At 35.2% G+C, this 22,543-nt stretch overlaps 1 protein-coding gene and 1 pseudogene across 9 annotated transcripts in view; one reads left to right on the top strand and one right to left on the bottom strand.

Moving 5' to 3' along the window:
• The window catches only part of LOC129769292 (kinesin-like protein unc-104), a 202,933-nt gene that overhangs the window by 147,486 nt on the left and 32,904 nt on the right, over nt 1-22,543 (top strand). For 5 of the 9 annotated variants that reach the window (XM_055771432.1, XM_055771431.1, XM_055771435.1 and 2 more), the window contains 9 exons: nt 1,093-1,256; nt 1,377-1,516; nt 1,919-1,960; nt 14,165-14,584; nt 14,660-15,126; nt 17,527-17,641; nt 17,705-17,871; nt 17,929-18,134; nt 18,525-18,848. In XM_055771432.1, coding sequence (XP_055627407.1) covers nt 1,093-1,256; nt 1,377-1,516; nt 1,919-1,960; nt 14,165-14,584; nt 14,660-15,126; nt 17,527-17,641; nt 17,705-17,871; nt 17,929-18,134; nt 18,525-18,848 — 2,045 coding nt within the window. The remainder of the gene's footprint in view (nt 1-1,092; nt 1,257-1,376; nt 1,517-1,918; nt 1,961-14,164; nt 14,585-14,659; nt 15,127-17,526; nt 17,642-17,704; nt 17,872-17,928; nt 18,135-18,524; nt 18,849-22,543) is intronic. The other 4 variants (XM_055771437.1, XM_055771438.1, XM_055771439.1 and 1 more) reach the window with 2 other exon arrangements.
• On the bottom strand, nt 9,720-9,849 carry LOC129772317 (U4 spliceosomal RNA; annotated as a pseudogene).

The following is a 22,543-nucleotide window of genomic DNA, read 5'->3' as shown; positions in this document are numbered from 1 at the left end:
CTTTGTGTTTTCTGGTGTTTTCTGACTTTAAGGGGATGAATCAAAAATCAAATTCCTCTTTTATTTTCAAAAAACGAAAAATACATACAAAAAACAAATAAATAAAAAAAATTGTTTTGACTTGATTATCCGGAGGATTCGATTATCCGGAGTGAAAAAAAAACATCAATACTCCGGATAATCGAGTCCGACTTGTATCTCGAAAACGGTTAGTCCGTGGATTAAACGTCATTCATATTTTTTCATTTAAAATTGTATGTGGATTTCATTTTTCATGTTCCTTTCCTTATGATTAGAATTTCTCAAAGTATTGAAATTTCATAAATTTTCAAAAATTATATCTCCATTTTGGTTAGTTTGCTACGGCAAAATTGAAGAGGGTCGATTCGAAAATTGCTTGATTTGGCGTTAAAGAGTGTCCAAATTGTTTGGTGCAAAGCTCTCGTAAATTCATCATAAAATTACTGAGCTATGAGCACTCAAAATTGGTCAATCATTTATAGTTTTTCAATTTATATATTCCAATACATGAACCCCAAAATGCGCAATCCTTCGTCAGAATAAACATTTCGGTATTGCTATTCTAGTTTCGATGAGTTTTGCAGTTGATTTTGTATTCTAGATTTTCCAGATGATATTCCTATAACGACGGTGCCCAATATCGTCATTCCTAGGGAAAATACTTTGATATCGGTTTTCCTTGATTCCAATTATAAATATTGTGGTACAAATAATCCGTGGCATACAACAGGCTTACAATATCCCCAACACTTCTTAATATCAATTTGATAGGAATCGTAGAGGCCTTGAATACCTGCACACACGCTTTGCTCGCTTGCGATACAAAAAAATAACACAAATTTCACGTCCTTCACAATCCAGTCACGATCATCCATTCAAACGCTTCCCCGTTTCGCAGATTCTATATTTAACCGAAAGGAGAAGGGTTAATTCTTTTTCGCTTTACTTGTTTCGTGTGCTCCATTCACTCATAATTTCCCTTCAATTTTTGCAAAACCTCATAATCTAATCGATACTCTTCTAATCAACGGAACACGCGCGCCCCCTCTACCCCACAATTGCCACCCGAAGGCATCCAAGAGCAAAAAATCCAAAAAAGCAGACTTCATACCGTACCGTGACTCCGTGCTGACATGGCTGCTACGCGAAAATCTCGGTGGCAACTCCAAAACGGCCATGATTGCCGCGATATCGCCGGCCGATATCAACTACGACGAAACGCTGAGCACGCTGAGGTAAGTGGACGGCTTTTTCCCATCGCTATGTACAACAAAAAAAAAATTTGCCAAGGAAAGTGGATCTAATGTTTGTTTTTCTCTCCTCCGCCTACACACACACACACACACACACACCAGATACGCTGACCGTGCCAAACAGATTGTCTGCAAAGCCATCGTTAATGAGGATGCCAACGCGAAACTCATCCGCGAGCTCAAGGAGGAAATCCAGAAGCTTCGCGAACTGCTCAAGGCAGAGGGTATTGAGGTGCAGGAAGGTAAGTGTCGGCTTCGCCACGCTACGGTACGTTCTGATTAAGGCCAATACGTCATTCTCGCGGTCAGCGCCGGAATATCACCCACATTCTCCTGTGCTGACCGTCACGCATTGTATAGTTCTCTACTTTATTATCTTTTCGTTTGATTAACCGTTTCGACCTATTGTTTTCCCCCTGTTTCTGTGTTGAGTTCTCTTTCGGACATTCGCTCGTCAAAATCTCATTACATTATGATTTTATCTCCGATTACAAAACATGTCTCGATTGGTTTCGAAATTCTATGTGCTAGGGCCCCTCACTAAGTTACGCGTTATTTGCTAACTCGTGATAAGTTTGAATAAGATTGATGAAGATCGCTGGAAGGAAACGAAATTAAACATTTGACATACACTTTTCCTGTAGGACCGGACGGTAGAGTGGTTTGTGAAAAGCGAGATGCTAATAGTAAGTAGAACGTCGAATGCTAAGCAAAAAAAAACTTCATACTCGTTTGTTTTGTCCTGAGTTTTGTTCTCATACTTTCATTGTCACTTGTCACCTGCTAACGTACGGACAACGGTACGATCTTCTGTTTGCATTTGTATTTTGCATTCTATTCAGTATTGTGTACTATCAGTAAGGAACAAAAATATATTTTTTTCTCGTTTCCGTGAATTATGTACAAAAATGCGTTTCGGTTTGTGAAACAAAAACCATATCCGCACTGACAATACACTTGCAATTTATGTAAATATTTTGCAAATATTCCATACGATTGGTGTTTTTCTGCATCTCACATTAATTTTATCATTTCAACACATCACAATATGCGTTCCGAAATCGCTTCATTTGCGAATGTATCTGGGTTGGACAAAAATCAGTGAATAAACATCATCTCCTCTTACATTTTTGGCCCCATTTTTTCGGTTTCTTCCAAATTCTTGCTTAGTATGCGATCACCAATTATTGGCATTCATTTCGCAAAATTCAACCGTTCCAAATTTGATTAAGCACAATCAGGTTTGTGCCCGGATCGGCCTACATGGCTAGATTTTTGATCAACCCTAACCAAGCCATAAAAACCAACTATTGGATGTAAGAGGAAAAAAATAGTATTACGTATTGCTTCCATTTTTTTCCCCAAACGTGATGGAGAAAGAGGAATTTCCCAGCTACCACCGATTCTGTTCAAATCGATAACTCTTTCGTCTTCCTTTCTATCCTAATATCATTTGGCATCTCTCAGTGTTGTCATTTTGTGTTATTATTTTTTCTGTCTCTTTTACGCCATACCTCACGTTCCCAAACTGTGCTATGTTTACTTTAGGTTCGTTTAATCTCGTGTGGCTCTTGTGTTCCTTATCATAACGGTATTATAAATAACAATCAGCGCGCACCATCGTACGTGCCTGGCTGTGGCTTCATATGCTTCTTTTTCGCCAATTTCCGCTCGAACGCCTGCGCGGTATCGAAGCACTCACCATTTACCAGCTCCTCGTGCGTGATCGGGGAAGAGGGCCTGGTGGCGCGTCGGCACAATGGTTCAACGAGGGTGGGTGGTTGATCAATGGGATACGTGTGGGGAAGTTCATATAGTTTGACATTTACGACGCAATGTCACCCATATTTGGGTGGCTGGTATGCCTATGTCAAGGTTTTATGTTCAAGAATGAAAAAAGTTTACTTTAGTGTGTACCGTAATTAAATATTTCCTTCACTTAAATACCTTCACAAAATGTCATTTCATTTAATTCAAGTAGTTTGGAAAGCAGAAACTTTCATTGACCTTTGGAACTACTCGAATGGGTTATATTAACAATCATCGATAAGGAGTTTCGTTTTGTATTCGACAGGAAGCTTCATTTCACCAAGATGGATAGTTCCGGATCGTCTTCCGAAAAAAAGTGGTATTAAAAGAGGCATAGCCGTCACGCTTACCAAAACAATCTGGCCGAATGCCCAATCTTTCATCATGCAATTTTTTAAAATTAATTTTAGTGAGTACGCTTCGTTTGCAAAAACGGAACACTCATTAGATTATAAGCTGCTCGAATAAGTGAATATTTCTATTCGCTCGGAAAATGACGATTTCGAACTCTCGGATCAGTGTGAAGAATAATACGAACCAAAACAAGCGGCAACGAAGGAAAAGAGGCCAGCAATATACTGAGTCAGCGTGAAAAAGTTTCAAATTGAAATGCAGAATGTTCATTATTTTGTGACGATTTGTTAATGAGAGTGAGTTTGTGATGAAACAAAGTATCGAAAACCAAGAATAAAATTAAATGCATTTCAAGTTTAAAATTAACAGTAAACGGAACTTATTGAAATGAGCTTTCTCGGAAAATTCATAGGCTGCAAACGAAATTATTCATACTTTGAGGCGAAAGCATTGAAAAATTCTTCAGGTTCTTGAGATGTGGAGACCAAAGAAAGTCCAACATTTTATGCAGTTCAAAATCTAGAAAATTCATTTAAATGCCTCTATTTTGTTGGGAAAAAGTCAGTCAGTCAGTCAGGGGATTCAGCAGTTTCAGACTCTGACCCATCCAAAACTACAAATAAGTAAAACAAAACAATGAATGTGTTACATAAAAGAAGACGTTTGAAGTGTAGTTTAGTGTTCTTTATGGGAATTTTATTTACATGTCCTTCATTTGTTGGTAAAAGATCGCAATTCGGACCAGTGGTTCAAAAGTAACGAATTTTGAAAAATGGGTATAAAAACTGAGTTTTAGGTCACTCTTATTCAGGATAGCGTACCTTACAAAGAAGGAAAAATGTGTCTTACATTTCACGAAATGAAGTGAAGTAGGCCCTAACAAAATCTGGGCAATGGTTAAATGAGGAAGATCATTTTTTCGCACACAAAATTTTCTCCGGACACTAGTTTTATGATGATTTCCGATTTAGAACGCAACGAGTATTTTTATTGGGGTTACAGAAATTTTGTGATAAACTTAGACTGTCCCACCATGTATTTTTTTTGTCAACCCATAATAAATTAACGGTTCCAGAACAAGAATTTCATGTCACGCTTTTAACAGGTCTAATGCACTCATTTCTGGTACAAACTAATTCTCAAACAAATAAAAAAAAGGTTAACAGAACACGTGTACACGTTAGTACATGCCTAATAACAATGAGATTTATATTCTGCAAAGGAGCTGCAGATCACTCTTTGTGCTGATGTTTGATGTTCCTATGTATAATCTTCGAGAAAAACACAAAAAAAACTTATTGTTTGTCCCTAGTATTAAAAAAAACAACATCAAGTGCAATTGTCCCATGTTGATATTTTATGCATAACTGTCCCACGATGAATTTTTGAGCCCGTTATCAGAATTGATCAATCAGAGTGGGGGGATCTTTTCACATTTTTTTTTCACAATAGTTTACTGCTTATAAAAGAAACTCTGTGTATTGATAAACTGAAACGCTTTAAGCTTCTGGTAGCCATATATGGTAGAAAACTTTGATTGCATTTTTTTCAGTTGCTGATTTTTAAACATGGGACAACTATGCGTAGAACGGCAGTATAGAACTGTTGAAAAAAAATTTCGAACATCTAAAACTAAACAGGTAAAAAAAATTTTTCGAACATCTAAAACCTTTTATCGGTTTATTATGGGTTGACAAAAAAAATACATGGTGGGACAGTTCTGCCTAGAATATCAACATGGGACAATTGAGCTTGATGTTATTTTTTTTAAAGCTGGGAACAATCAATAAGTTTTTTTGAGTTTTTTTTCGAAAGATTATGCATAAAAACATCGTTTCATGAAGAAAAGTGAAAATTGCCAAACAGACAACTACAAACAACTATGGGACAACTATGCGTAGAACGTCAGTATAGTAGGGATTGTTGACAAAAATACTCCATTTTAACATCAAGAACTTAAACGTTTGTTGGAAGCTTGTCCCACATTGATAAAAAATTGACCCCGTTCCTGTTGACTGTTTGATCAAGACACCTTTAATTCTACTGCCATTATAAAACTGCGTATTCCATGATATAAAAAAAAACAATTTGGCCGTCGCTAACAAATGGCTGAATGGCTTGACTTGGAGAACACAAAACATAATGAACAACATAATTTGAAAAAGGTCGTCGCCACTAAATTGTCGATTATGTAATTTTTTTGCGATCCCCTCAATATCGATATTCAATGAAATGATTTGATTAATAGAATACAGTACATCATGAAAATATTCCGAAAAAAATTAGGTAAGAAATAAACGTTGGATTTCCATTATCCATAGTTAGTTGTTTCATCATATACTCCACGATTTTATTAAGTCTCATCATTGCCCTAGATCAGGGGTTCTCAAACTATTTTGAGCAATAAACCCCGTTTCCAGAATTAGGTGTTACCGCAGACCCCTATAGCCAATTTTTTTTGAACAAAAATCTATTTCTAGTTTTTGTCTTATTCATACAAAATTCTTACTGATTTAACCCTAGGTTCACGGGTCATTTTGAAGCGTTTCGAATGATGAGGAAAATTACAAAAATCGGCTGTATTTGTATTCCATCTCCACATATTCCACTTTTATGCATGGATCGATATTGATGTCTATTTTCTAGGTATATAAAAACCTCCGTAAACCTAGTGTTAAAAACTTTGCGGTTGGTTCGCCTGTTATAATGCCGTAACACTATATTGCCACCCACAAAGTATTTTTTTCTGCCGCAGTTGGAATATTATTTCAATATTTTGCTTAATTAAAGACTTCTAAAAGTATCTGCCAATACTCCAATTTTTTAAGGGCTGCTTAAAATGTACGAAATGAATAGTCATTTTTATGTAAAAAAAACTACGATTTCGAAGCGCTGGCCAAAAAATCTGATTGAATTCCTTGAACATGCAACAGGTTGACAAGTTTTTCACTGTAAGCGTTCTATTTAGGAACTACTGTGTAATTTCATGCAGTTTCATCAATAAAAAATGGTGCATTTGTTGAAAAATTTAAATTTTATATTTTTCTTTGTAACTCTATATAAAAAAAAACCATTCAAATTTTAATTTTCTGTATCGCCAAAAGCACAATAAAATTAGCTTGCTAACGGGCACCAATTTTTTCAACTGTTCCAATAGTTTGTTTTTTATCAAAGATATCTCTGAAGTTGGAGTCTATTCCTTGCCTAGTTCCCACGGCCTTCTAAAGCGTTAAGTCAGGGTTGCCAGTAGTATTGAACAGAAATCTAGATGTTGGAAAATCAAAAGTCTTGTTTTGTTTGGATTTTTGTCGACATTTTTTATACTTAATTGTGAATTTTATTGAACATTTTCACGAGCACGTCGTTTGTAGAAGCGAACACGGTTTGCTGACCGAGCAATGACAATGAAGTGTCTTTCTCGAGGCAGGTGAAGAAGGAGCTTGGATTGAGTTTGTCCAGAAGAGCCCTTCTCAGGACTAGAACTGCAAAAGTTTAAAGTCTTTATAATTCATCACAATCAATCAATCAACATTTTTACGTCTGATTTGTAAAACATCGACGCATCATACTTAAACTTGATGGTTGCAGACATGTGCATCAAACCACTATCTTCAGTGTTCAGTAAATTTTTGGAATAAATTTTCTGAATTGTCGGAATGCCATTTCACTACCACGGATAGTTTTTTTTAAATTTTTTTAAACCATCTGTTTATTTTTATTATCAGACTTATTTAGCAATTCAGCTGTAACAGAGCGGAATTTATCGTGTACATTTTTACACCATACCATCCTTCCAATAGCTAGTTCTGGCTACTAAGGGTTATCATACACTGTTTGACCGAAGCCGAATATTTGACTCTTTTTGACAGATAAAATTTGATCTCTGGATATCTTGATATCTGAATAATATAGAACTTGACTTGGCATCATTTTCTCATAAAAATTCAACAAAATAAATAGATGTAAAATTATAAAAATATTAATTTAATTGTAAATATGTTAATACAAATACTGGAGTAGGCAATTCATTTTTGAAAAAAATGTTAATGAATAAAAATGTAATCTCTTGAATTAAATGTATTCAAGTTTCAACAAATTTCAGAACGCAAATGCCAAATGCACTTGCCAAATCATTCATCTTATACGAATTTATGCGCGCTCATCTATTTGTTGAGTTCTCAAGAAATCAAGAAATCAAGAAATCAAGTTGGATCACGTAACACAACTTATACTGTATCTTGAAAGTTTCAAACAAGAAGTTGTGTTAATTAACGGGGGTCAATCTTTAGACCTCGTCGACCCCCAAAATCAATTGTCGCTCTTGTCGACCCCTGAGAAACCAAAATCGACCCCAAGGGGTCCACTTTTCGACCACTTTTGAGAACCTCTGCCCTAGATAAATGAGTAATTCCAAATGAAATCGACAAATGACGAAACATGAGTATTTTTGATTCGAATGAAAGTGTGTATTCCGTTTGAGTTAGAGGAAATATGAGTTTTCCACAGCAATTGTGCTCCCTTGGCCGAGTGGTTAGCGTCATAACTAACATGCCGGGTGTTCGGGTTCGATTCCCGTTCTGGTCGGGGGAATTTTTCGTCAAAGAAATTTCCTCCGACTTGCACTGTGATCACGCGTATTCTAGAGTTGCCACTCAAAATGCATTCAAGGCGTGTTATTTGGCATAGAAATCTCAACTAAGTACTAATAAAAATGACGCAAGTAATACTACGTTGAGACGGCGAAGTTCCTCTAGGAACGTTAGTGCCATTGAAGAAGAAGACAGCAATTGGGATTTTTCTTGACTCAAGCGTAACTTTTAAAAAGGGCGTATCGATTTGAGTAAGAGAAATCTTTGATAATTTATCTCTCGAAAACTATGAGTCGTACCGAAATAGTGTCTTGGAAAGAGTTATAGAGTATTGATGGTTGAATATGAAAAAAAATGTACACTGAGAAAAAAAATTAGTACTCTTTTTTTTATTTACAAAATAAAAATTCAATTTGCAATATCCAAAATACATATTTTTTAATTTTTTTTTTCGAAACTTCGAATTTATAAGAATATAGCGAAATAGCGAATAAGCGAATTAATAAAATCTCATGAACATGATGGTATAACACGACAAACATATTTAAAGGGCCTATTTACTATTAAAAAGATAATAAATTACAAATATTTTTTTAAATATCTCGAGAATGGCTACATACTACACCTCATCATAAAATGAAGTTGGAAGGTGTTTTCTAAGACGTTAAAGAACATGAACGAGAATATATCTTTCTCTGTCTGGGCCGTGTATTTGGCAAACTATACGAAAAGCTTTCATATACTTTCATTTAAATGTGTCTCCTGTTTCGCTCGCTCATATTGGCTCAAGCATATATATTATACAAATGATATACATGTATTGGGGAGTAGAACATTTTATGGCATCTTTCAGCTCATTTAATGTAATAAATCGGGATGCCAAAATATGTGCCAAAAATTAATTTTGGGTGTATCCGGTATCCGGCCTATCCGGTCAATATTTGGTAACTCACTATACCGGATATTAAAAAAAAATCTTATTAACATAAGGTAAATTATAACACAATAGTATATAAACATCATTCACACGTGATTAAAAATAAGGTGTGATTACTGACATGTCGAATTGTTGTTGAAATTGTATTATTATCAACTCATATCATCATAGTTTTATTCAGCTCCATCGCATTCGTTTCGTTTAGAGTTTCGTTGAAGACGGCAATGAGCTGTTATTCTCAGAAGATTCGTTTCAAGATATTTTTGTAAGATGATTTTGGTTTTAATGATTTTTTGTATGTCTGTATACGTGTCGAGAACACCTAAATTGTCTGACCTGAACCTCGGGTCTAAAGAGGATGTAATCAGATAATCTTGATCTTAAGTTAAATAAGTTCTCGTACGAAGTAAGTTCGGTGTTCTTTTTGCAGTCTGGTCTATATCCCAATACTTTTTTGATGCAGGAACATGTGGATGTACCTCGAATATATGAAAGCCCATCGCACTTCTCCAGCAAGCCTCACAGTTGTTGAGTCTTCAAAATAGTAAATTTGTCCCCGATCATGATAATTTCGATTTGTTGTGAAGTAAGTTTACTCCCTCTCAGTCTACCATCCCTGAAGACAGTTATAAGTTTGTTTTCAATCTCTATGAAAATAATTGATTGCTGATTGCAAGTAATTCTTACTCTTACTCGGCCAGTATTCGAATTTTCTCAATACACTCTCAAAAATCTATTTATAATAACATAAAATCATTATCAGAATAAAACTGTTCTAATTTCCTTGTAGAAAACATGCTACACTATTCAATAGAATTTTATCAATTAGCAATAATCGCACCTAGGTATAACTTAATTGGTTACGATATCGCCACTGCGCAAAGCCAAAGTGGATACTTATTCTAAACGAAAAATTTAATATTTCTTCAAAATTTTTATTTGCAAATGTGTTTTTGTTTCTTTCTTACATTTAACACTTTATTTGTACCATGCCACATGCCATTTCTCTCAATTTTGAATTTGCTATCAAAGAGCCGAATATCAGGCCGCCGGCTATCCGAAAATAAACTTTATAAATTGTTTTAAATTGTTTCAATAGCATAGAGATAAACATTTGAAAAAAAAAAAATTTAAATGCACGTGTTTTCAATGGGTGATTTTTTATAGAATTTTAGAGCATTGCGCGGTACAATTTTTGGTAATTAGAAATTTAGAAAATTTTAAATTAAGTTAAATTGAGATTCAAAAGAATTATCTAAATTTATAATTACAGTAGAACCTCGATTATGATTCTATAGATCTTTCCAAAATTTGATAGTGAGTAGTAGGATATTCCTTTATTAATTATCTGATTACTGGTGTACACAACCTCACAGATGGATATTTTAATCATTTCTGTATTGATGAAACACAGTTTCCATGCTAAAATATCTTTTTTTCGTGTTTGCAATTCATTTTAGCCCTTTATTGCGTTATACTCGATTTTCGTTACATGCGGTAATCTTACCCGACTATTCTGCGGATAATCGGGATTTAATTGTATGTACTCTATAATATTTTTATATTTTTTTATCAGTACTAGTCATAAGGTTGGGATACTTTTTACGTGATTAGGGTAATTAGGGTCAGGCTCTTTAAAATAATTAATACAATCATAGAGTTTAAAAAAATAGAAAAATTGCAGACGGTCAAAAACTGGAATGATATTTTTGTGCTCGAAAATTTTTGAAAAAAATCACACATCTTAGAAAAGCACATGCAAACCGGTACTGCCAGTACTGGGCCTCAAAATTAGAACAAAATTATCAAAATCTCGAAATATAAAAAAAATTGCACCAACCTAAAGTTTTAAAACAGTGAAAAAAATCACTCATATCTCGAAAAAAGGCGTAGCAACATATTTAAATACAAATTAGAGCAGTACCGAATCTAAAATTAAAAAAAAATACATAAAACAATCAAAATGTGTTTTTTTATGTATCCGAATTTTTGATGTATTTTTTTCTTTGAAAATTGTTCTCGGTACATCATGGTAAAAAAAATTTCTTTTTTTTTTCTAAAATTTTTGCAAAAATTTTCTAATCTTTTTATCTAATTCAAAACGATAACATTTGCGAATTATTTTTCAAAGAGAGGCACGTGGTTTAGATAGCTTGCCATCAACATGAATGAACAGTCAGAAGTGCAACAAAGTACTTCATAATCATTTACTGCTGTTTTTGCTTCAAAAACAATGTGATAATTGGATAATTTGGCATCAGTTCATAAAATCCGAAAGGTTATGGCATGGTTTAATGAATAGAGGCTACAGATTCTGGACTGGTCAGTTTTTTTTAACAAATCAAAACTTTATCAGGAATTTATGAGGATTAATTGGACGTATAGTAGATGCAGCTTACAAGCAGCATGAGTCATTTGACGAGCTTAAGCACGCAATATCCTCTGCGTATAACGAGATACACATTACAACATGGCGCAGCATGGTCGTAATTACCCCAAATGGGTTATTTGAATTGATTGAGAACTAAAGATGACCTACTTCTTACATATTTTTGGAAACTCAGAAAAAATTAGTGGTTCTATAGTTGTGAAACGCAGTGTAGTATGCAAAGTTGCTTAAATTTTCAATGTCTTTACACCCTCAACGTTTCACTACAATCTGAGATGGAGCTGCCAATGACCAGTCGAGTTGGCATGAAAATCATCTATATAGGAAAAAAACTAAACACGCACGTTATGAGGAAAAGTGTCAGTGGTGTCAGTGTCAGCACTTGAAGATGCTTCGAATAAAGTTTCTTTATATGCTACCAGAAACAGCATCGAATAGAGTACAATTAGGTTCTATTCCGATGATCGAAAAGGACAGCGAGCACATTCAATGGATAGTGATGAAAGCGAGAAATTGAGAGATTGACTGGAAACATCAGACGATCCGTGATCGATTAGTAGATATTTTTAAAATGGAAACCAAGTGATAAAAACAATGAAAACGGAGAAATTGATTAGCTTATTCTATTCTCCGTTTCAGCTGTCGTTTGAAAATTGTCCAATTTTGCGATTTGGCGATTCGGAGACATTTAGATGGGTTGGGAATTTTGAGTGTTTATCAACTCCTTAGCCTACGACTTCTTTTCAAAAAGACTTTTCGGTTTACCTACATCATCATTTGTATTTGTATTTGTGATTGTAAGGAAGAGAAAGGGAAAGAGTAAGTAAGAGAAAGAAAACGAGCAAGCAAGAGGAAGAAAAAGAGTAAGTAACAGAAAGGAAAAGAGTAAGTAAGAGAAGGGTAAAGAATCAGAAGAGAAAGAGAAAGAGAAACAGGACCAGAAAGTATCTTTCTTTAGTATTTCTTCGACCTTCAATGAATGAAAAGAAAATGAATCACGGGTTGAAACGCTTTTTGAATAGTTTTCTACACTTTTTTAAATATTTTACTGATGTCTATTTGAATATCTTAGTAGCGATGTCCATTAGTAGGAATGATTCATCTTGAATGACTGTGTTGAATGTAACAATTTATATATTTTAGAGCACCAATTAATATGAAAACGAGTTCTTAGAATTTCATGAATAAAACAATCGTCCTCTTTCGGATGGAACTGCAGAAACAGAAAAGTACTAAAAGTAATGGATTTAGCTCTACAAAACGCATAATAAAAATTCTGAAATAGTGTTCCAGATATCCATGGATTTCTCTATTTGTCTAAGTATTCATAGCGTTAATCGGCAATTTGATGTAATGATTAGAGATGCCAACGTTCCATGATATCCTGAAAAAACACTCAATTTTGCCAGATTTTTCTGAAATGATCCAAATTTCTCCTGATTTTTATACTTTTTATTTTATCGGAATGAAACTTTTTCGTATAAAATATACTGGAATCCTTACAAAGTTTCCCTATTTGGAAATGAGAACTGTGATAATAGCTCTCTACTCCGCACATGTACAATGCTTACATTAAATGAAATTCTCTTGATATGAAACTCTACCTAACTTTTTTATCAAAATGTTTGATCGTTGCGAATCTACTGAATGAGCTTTTCTAAAGTGAAAGTCCTGAATTATTTTTAATACGCACGAATGTTTCGAGATTTTTTGAATCAGTGCTCTACAATTTCGTGAAACCAGAATATCTGACAAATTCAAAACAAAATAACGAGATTATGTTTCACGAACAACATTACCTTGTGTATGTGAATGTGTATGTGTATAGAGTTTAATATTACTCAATAGGGACTTTTTGAATTAAAAGTCAATGCAATCAGATTTTATATAACATTTGCTCGTCATAATCAAAGTTGAACCAAATTGGCAAAAATTTCAACTCTATGACCAGCATAAAACTTACGAGAGAACAAAAATGCTCTGGGAGGATAGAATTTTAAAGCTGCCTGAAATTCTGAGACGAACCAGCCCAGGAGGCTGAAAGTCTCAAAAATAAAGAAAAAAAAGCTGCCTGAAAGATGGCGAAAGATGGCAAGAGATTGTAGAATTAAACAATAAGATTGTAGAATACAGAATGAAATTGAATATATGTAAGTCTCTCTATAAAAATAATGCTTCTGTGTTCCCAAAAATCGACACGAACTTTCCTGATAATCCAATATGAGTTTTCCTGATATTTATTTTCATTTTTCCTGTTTTTTGAAAATTATAGTTGGCAGCCATGGGAAAGATGCTGAGTCTTCTTTTTAATATTTGTGTATGTCTATAAATGAGGTTTTTTCAAACGTATCGTTGACAAACCTTTTGATCAAACCATACCACACTGAAGAATAGCTCAGAGCGTATATTAATTCTAAACTTATCCGGATAGTTTTTCTGTGTTTTGAAGGAATTGTATAACTGTGAATGGCATTTTATTGAGGACCTTCAATTCCCCCATTTCGTGGTTATTCGGAGTAAATGACCAGAATTCTGCCATGACTAAATTTATCAGAATGGAGTTGGGCATCGAGGGGAACATAGTCCAATCACGCTCTGACCATGATGATCGATAGGACCATTCAAGGTTGTAAATTATTTATGTACGCGAGGGGGACGAAAATTGCTTCCAAACCTCAACCACACTCTCGAACCACTGTGCTGCGTGAGGTATCAGGCAACACCTCATTATTCCCTGCCTCTTCCCATCGCAATGGAGCAGCTCGTCGGGTTCGGAACGAAACATCATTAATTTTTGCATTTCACTTTGCAGAGGAAGAGTGCAATAAACCGGAAAAGGGCGACGGTGTTGGTGGTGGCGGCGGTGTTGTTGGTACTGATAACGGAACCAGCGGAAACAACAAAGCGGAAGACGATGTCGGCAGTATGGAGAAGAAAATATGTTCACCCAACAGGCTGCGCAAACGTACCGGTTCCAGTACCGAAATGGCAGTCGACCAATTGCAGGCGAGCGAGAAACTCATTGCCGAGCTGAATGAAACGTGGGAGGAGAAGCTGAAGCGTACCGAGCAGATTCGGGTTCAGCGAGAGGCCGTTTTTGCCGAGATGGGTGTCGCCGTCAAGGAGGACGGTATGACTGTTGGCGTTTTCTCACCCAAGAAGTCACCTCATTTGGTGAATCTGAATGAGGATCCAACGCTTTCTGAGTGCTTGCTGTATTACATAAAAGATGGTATGGAAAAGCTATCTATCACCTAAATTAATGACGGTTAAATGTAATTATTTCAACTTTTTTCTCGGTTCGAAGGTCTAACGCGTCTCGGTACATCGGAAGCTAACGTTCCTCAGGACATCCAGCTATCGGGTTCGCACATCCTCAAAGAGCATTGTGTTTTCGAAAATAAAGATGACGTTGTCACACTGGTTCCCCACAAGGATGCGTTGGTGTATCTCAACGGCAGAGAGCTTACCGAGCCGGAAGTGCTACAGACCGGGTCTCGCGTAATTCTGGGTAAGAATCATGTGTTCCGCTTCACCCATCCGGATCAGGCACGGGAGAAGCGTGAGAAATCGAAGGATTCCAAAGATAAAGACGTCTGCGAAACAGCGGGCACAACCGGTGAAGTGGCTGACTGGAACTTCGCCCAGTGTGAGCTGCTCGAGAAGCAAGGCATTGATTTGAAGGCCGAAATGCAGAAACGATTGTGCGCACTGGAGGAGCAATTCAAGCGCGAGAAGCTCGCTGCTGATCAGGAGTTTGAGGAACAGCGTAAGGTGGGTAGAATTTGTACATCAATGCACGATGGTCCAGGAAGTGCATTTAAGTGGAAATTAGCATCTAAAGCTCGGCAGTTATTGTTTAGACAAAAACTGTCCTAGACAAAGTTGTAGCATATAATAAAGCGCTCATTTTGATGTTATCAAAAATAGGGTTACCAAAATTGTCGATGGAATAAAAAATCTAATTTTCTTATCTTTATAGATAGAGGTAGATATGGTTCGACAATGTTTTAGCTTCAGTTAATTTAAGCAAATTTGTAGAACAAAGTTTTTTTTCTATCTCTTGAAATTGCGTCAGGGTCACCATAAAAAAATGTTTTTGATGCAGAACTTGTCAATATCTCAACTCTACTCAAAGTTACATACATACATTCCATACATCGCAACTTGTGCATAAAAGTTTTTCTAACAAAAACTTTTTCAATATTTTATTGAAATTAAATCTATATATATATATATATATATATATATATATATATATATATATATATATATATATATATATATATATATATATATATATAGTAATATAGTAATATATTGTAATATATTGTAATATATAAATCTTGGGGGATTTCCGATTCGTTTGGTATGTAAATTCTCTAAATCCGTCGTGGCAAAAAAAACCTTATTAACGTTAAGTTTATTTCATAAAAACGTGACCTGCTTTCTGATTTGGAACCCTTAATGAAAGACGTAATTCTAAAATCAAAAATTAGTTTTCAAATCGTTCATTCAACATTTCTTCTTTTCCGCTGTCCTCAAATAGAAGAGTTGCTTCTTCATGAATTGATGATATGGAAACACAATCCAAACAACACTAGAGCTTTATGATTGGGCAGTTAAACAAAATGACAAATGTATGTAAAGGCAAGTGAACTTGAGGAACATGTACATTAGGGTGGCAATGGATGTACGGAAAAAATTTCATCATCGAATTTCAAAAATCGACCATGTACATTTTGTTTATTGGCCCAAAAAAAAATTACCTGTGCAAAGTTTCAGCTCAATTGGACATGGCTTAGGGGTGCCTCAAAGCGCTCAAAGTTTTGATTTTTTGAACCTCGAAAATCTTCCGAGGTGGGAGTAAGGCAAACTTTTTTTCGATGCCAAATGACCTTAAAATGCATGAAACGTCGAAATCTGGGGCCATCTCGAAACAAAATTTTTGGCCGAAAATCTACCTTTTGGGACTTGGGACTTAGAAGGTATGGAAAAAAATAATTATCGAATTTAAAGAACCGACCATGTATATATCATGCATTTTTAAGTCATTTGGCATCGAAAAAAAAAGTTCGATTTTCCAAATTTCCTTTACTACTACCTGCTTGGAAGATTTTCGTGGATCAAAAAATCAAAACTTTCTTCTTCTTTTTGACTTTAAAAGGGTTTAAACTTTTCAGTCCATTCGCCTCTAGAATAAAAACTTTGAACGCTTCGATGCACCCCTAAATCATGTCCGATTGAGCTGAAACTTCGCACATGTAATTTTTTTGGGCCAATGAATAAAATTTAAATGGTCGGTTTTTGAAATTTGACATGACCATTTTCGCTGCCACCCAAATGTACATGGTATAAGATCAGATGAATTAAAAATGAATTTAACGTCATAAGTTTTATTACATTTGTTTTGAAATAAAGACCTTTAAAACACTCATTCAACATTTTTCATTTTGGGTTGGTTTTCTGCACTGAGAAAAGAAATAAACTTAATTTTAATAAAATATTGAACAAGTTTTTGTTAGAAAAACTTTTTTGCCTTAAATATGAACAAGTTGCGATGTATGGAAGAGTTGTAGGGCACATATTTATCTACCATTTATCTACCATTTCATTAAAATCTGAGATAACCATTTTGAGAAAATCAACTTTTAGTTTTTATAACCGATTTTTTTCCAGTGTGGGAGTTCAAAAAATATTTTTCCAGTATTTTTTTTAAAATTCATTATTTTCCTGAAACTCTTCCACAGATAACTTTTTGTAGAACTAAGTAAAGAAACTATATAAAAAATGGTCAAGAATATTTAGCCTTTTCCATATGTTAGTCTAGATAAATTTTCGGAAAACTAAGTATGTCAAAATGCTTAATCAGGTAAGGTCTTCACGCCCAGAAAGATTCATTCAGTTCTGGGAGGATAATGCCAATCCCATAAACGAGTTGGCGCAAAATCCGTCAAAGAAAGTTATAATTTTTATTTCATCGACAATTATGGTCACCCTATTTTTGATAACATAAAAATGAGCGCTCTATCATATGTAACAACATTGTCGAAGACAGTTTTTGTCTAGAGGATGACTGGGGATCTCTAAATGCTAATTTCCACTTAAATGCATCTCCTGGAACATTGTGCAATGGTTGAAAAACAAATACTGATACATTTTTATTTCGCATAGACGTATGAAGCTCGCATTGATGCACTGCAGAAGCAAGTTGAGGAACAATCAATGACGATGTCGATGTACAGCAGCTACAGTCCGGAGGATTTCCACCAAGAAGAGGATATATTTGGTATGTAACCTAAGTTTAATAATCAATCGATGATGAGATAGCTATGTCACTTCCTTCCACCAGTAAATCCATTGTTCGAGTCATGCTGGACAGCTCGCGAGGCGGGTCTGGCCGCATGGGCTTTCCGTAAGTGGCGTTATCATCAGTTCACATCCCTCCGGGATGATCTCTGGGGTAATGCTATATTCCTGAAGGAAGCCAATGCTATTTCAGTGGAATTGAAGAAAAAGGTTTGTTAAACTTTCTTGAAAACAATTCATTCAAATAACAATCGGATAAATCGACAGGTTCAGTTTCAATTTACGCTTCTAACCGATACATTATACTCACCACTTCCACCGGAGCTTGCTTCATCAACAACTAACGACAACGCGTTGACTAATGGACAAGAGGACGAATTTGATCAGGCTCCGGTACCCCGCACGATTGTTGCAGTGGAAGTAACAGACACTAAGAATGGAGCAACGCACTTCTGGAGCTTGGAGAAATTACGGTAGGAAAGATATATATTGTCATCGATGTAAAAAACAATTGTCTATGGTAATCCGTTTTGAAATGACTGCACACACTATTCAGTATTTCACTAGTATCGTTGAGAACTTTCATACTGGAATGCAAAAATCCTCAAAGGCAAAACGTTACATCAGTCTGATATCACTTTACACTCTCGTATTATTTTTGTGTTATTTCGTTAAGTTTTTCTTTCAACCTTGATTCCCTTCAACAACATCAGACGAGAGCAATCGATTGACTTTTTTTCTTTTTTTTTTTCTTTTCACTCATCATCTATATCACTATCACTTCCAACCACCTTTAACAAAACTGAACAAAACATTTGAAACCCCAAAAAATGGCTGGCTGGCTGGCTGCTTCCGCTCGCTAGCTATCGCCTCGAGCTGATGCGGCAAATCTATAACTCCACGGAAACATCACCCGAGGTCATGAGCTATATGCTGGACCTATCCGGGACGATGGCGATGGACACGGGCGGATATTACGACAGCACCGCCACCTTTCAGCAACGATTGATTCCCAACCCATTCGTCGTGTCGAAGTGTGATACTCAAAGCACGCCGCCCTGTCCGACGGCTAACAAATGTCCGGGAGACTGCTTGATGACTTCATCGAGCCAATCTTCTTTGTTGACCGGGACCGGCACTAGCAGGAACAGTGGACGGCTAACGCTAGCGAACTTGATGCCCTCTAGGTTAGAAAACAAAGCGCCATGTATAGAACAAAAAACAAAAACCAATCCAATTATGTACCAGCCGCAGGGTCTGATGTCGATGTGCAATATCCATATAGAATGCACGTAACAAACCCTCACAGGCTATTTTCTCGTTGCAGCATTGCAGCTTCCTTACTATGTATCCCATATACACGCATGCTTTGCTCTCGGCTAAGAAATGCACCCTCGATGTGTTTTTCTGTTTTTCCTTTTGTTTCCGATGCGAAATTAGCGATTGTTGTGATTTCCGTTTTTATTTGCTTTTGTTCTCACTCCGTCTGATCCTCTTCTTCTCTCTAGATGTTTCATTTTGTGTATATTGTCGGTATGATTTACACCATCTCATCTTCATCATTCGATAGTTAGTTGTGCCATAAAATTTGAGGGAAAAGTCTTTCGATGTAACAACATAATGGAAAAGCATCGTACACAAATGCAACGTTTTTACGATCTATGCCGGGTGCGACAAGCCGCACCGGTACGTTGCCTGTGGGTAATCTTCAGAATGCAACACTCATTCTATGTTTACATTTGTACACAAGCTAATTAACATGCATCGACACATAAAGGTGCATAAAGGTTCGTTTAAAGTTGCACATATAAATTTAATTGTATCTTTTAATTGTGTGAGTAAAAAAGCTGAAATGTTTCATTTGTCCAGTTCCATAGCAGTTCATGCAGTACCTCAAATCATGTTATTAAAGTAGCAAATCAATCGCGAAAATTTGTTGGGCATTTACAACGAACAACCGGAAGTTTTTGATCGATTTATCGCTAAGAAACTAAGAAACACAATAACCACCGTGCCCCATGTGATGAACATCTTCAAGAAGCGTCTAACGGGCAAAAGGTAGAAAGGGAATGGTCTTATAAGGGGGTTTGGCAGAAATCGAACACCAGCTCAACTTATCAGTCCAGAATGTCGCTAGAAAATGTCAGTCTGTTTCGTCCAGAATACAACGAAATGTTTTGGACTACTTACTCATCCATTCCATGCCAAACCGATATAGTGATTCTCAGATTTTTCTGAAAGAGGCAGTTTTGTTTCTTATCGAAAAATGTTAGGCTCGATTTTTTTTTCCACATAATCTATCCAAAAATCAGTGTTTTTTTATTTTTGACTTATGATTTTTCAAAGTAAACTTATACCTAACATGCGGGGGGCACGGGTTCAATTCCCGTTCTGGTCGGGGGAATTTTTCATTTCAAGGCGTGTTATTTGGCATAGAAATCTCATCTCAGTACTAATATAAAAAATGGGATGGTTATACAGCCATTCCATGCCAAACCGATATAGTGATTCTCAGATTTTCATGAAAAATGGTATTTTTTTTTCTTTATCGCAAAATATTACACCCGTATTTTTTATTTTTTTCATTAGGGTGCTCATTTCCATTTTAGGGTGGTCCGAAAAAAAAAAATTTTCCCCTTTTTTTCAAAAATGACTTCTTGAAAATTCATAACTTTTGAACTACTTGACCGATTCAGATGATCGAGATATCAAATTAAAGACAATTAGTTGATATTTTTAACACTTATTATATAACACTTGCCAAGAAATTGAATTTTGTTTTCGTGATATTTTATTGTATTTGTTTTTTGTTGGTTTCTTGGCTTTGTACTAGTGGACGCTATATTTTTTTTATATTTTTACTTGTAAGCTGAGGATTATATACGTTACATATAAAGAAAATCACAGATGTGATTTTTTTCGTTATTCAGTTATGATTTTTCAAAGTCAACCGATGGTTCGAAAAATCACTTTTTGCCTTTTCTTCCAAAACTTACTTTTTCAAAAATTCTTTTGAACTACTGGACCGATTTAGATATTCGACATATAAAATTGAAACCAATGAGCTAGCCTTTTCTTAATTTAAAATATTACACTTGTTGCATAGATCTAGTTTAGTTGCATAGGAATATGGATAGAAGGCTAAAAACAAGTTAAATATGACAAATCATAACTCAAAAACGAAATAAGTTACATTTTGGATTTTTGGATATGTTATGTAAAACAATCTCAGCTTTTAAGAAAAAAAATATGAGAAATATATCGTCCTCTATCTTTAACCGAGAAAACTATGCAAAACTAACACAATCAATAATTACAATAACTAGAATCAAATTTTTCAGCAAATAAAATATTGAATATATAAGAAGACCAGGGGTGACATTGCGCGTTTCGAAACGAGTAACTCGTTTCGAGATAATTCAAACTCGAATCGAATCGATTTGAGTATTATGTATCTTTTTTTCAGTGTACTAAATTTCGAGCAAAATTTGTCTCGAGAGAAACGTAAAATTTTTGGGTTTGTAAACAAAGCAAACTTCACGGCTATTGCAAATATCAATGCCGGAAACCAAATTTAATTCGATATTATATTAGAATTGTGATTAAAAAGCAAAGATCGCGAAAATTTGACGATAGCGATAGTGAAGAAGAGAGCTTATTCCACAGATGCAAGAGTTGAGGAATAAAAGTGACTCTCTTTCGCTAAGTGAAAATTGTTATTCTACTACATAGAGCAACATATTTGATGCGAAGAAAGTGATTTTCATTTACATTATTTGATTTTAAAAGTTTGCCCATTCCACCTGAAAATTCATTATCATTTTCGCTTCACAACGATGAAGCAAGAAGCATAAAATGTTAATTCGCGATAGCTACTATACAGTGTCGACATCTATTACCTAATTACGGGGGTGAAGCACACGGGTAAGATACGGTGTCGACATCTACGAAGGTATTAAATGGTAATGAATCAAGCATAATCTATTAAGATTACTATGATAAAATACAGTTTTGAATTGTTAATAGATCAATGAAAAGCATTTCAAAATATTTTATTGAATGTTCATAACATATTATTCTGAACATTCTTCATCCATTACTAAAAAACATTATAAGAACAGATCAAATTGTTAAAATTATAATTATAAATCATTATTAGAAACATGTTTCGTTTAAGATTTTTTCTTTGTTTGCAGAAAACCTTTCAAATTATTAACGGGGATGTTTATTTGACACAATAAATTGATTTTCATTGATAATCTTCATTTCGAAGATGTGTTGATTTCTCTCACGACTATGAAGGCCAGAGTTGCTGCATTCCTGCAAGCGATAAGAATGATCGTGTAAGGTTGAAGAATAAGGTGATTGCGGAATGGAGTGATTCTTCCCACTATTGTCATTACTGATAATGTCAATGCTACTGATCGTGTAAAAGCCGCTTAAGGCCAGAACAGAAAATGGACAAATGTACTGCAAATGTGATGCTTATTGTATTTCTTTGTGATTCCATAGTGCTTAAATAAAAGTATTGTATTTATACTCACATACTTGTAGAAATAGACGTCAAAACCAAAGGAAATACAATTGAAATTTTCTGTGATGTAAGGTTTAGCATTAAAATCAACGTTTCACTAGATTTTTCCCAAACGACGATCAATCATTTCTTGTCGAGACATTTGTTTTCGTTTCGAGTTTAAAAATGCTCGAACACAATGTTATGTAATGTAAAACTTTGCTCGAAACTCTACTACTGCCTTATTAATTTCTCTCGTTTTGAGCTCGCTTAGAGATTCAAAATGACAAAAGTGGTCGAAACGAACAAAAATCACTCGTTTCGAAATGCGAAATGACACCCCAGATCATTGGCTTCAATTTGAAATGT

The sequence above is a fragment of the Toxorhynchites rutilus genome, chromosome 2 (assembly GCF_029784135.1).
Source record: "Toxorhynchites rutilus septentrionalis strain SRP chromosome 2, ASM2978413v1, whole genome shotgun sequence".
NCBI classification, from domain to species: domain Eukaryota; kingdom Metazoa; phylum Arthropoda; class Insecta; order Diptera; family Culicidae; genus Toxorhynchites; species Toxorhynchites rutilus.
This window is presented reverse-complemented; position numbering and strand designations above follow the sequence as displayed.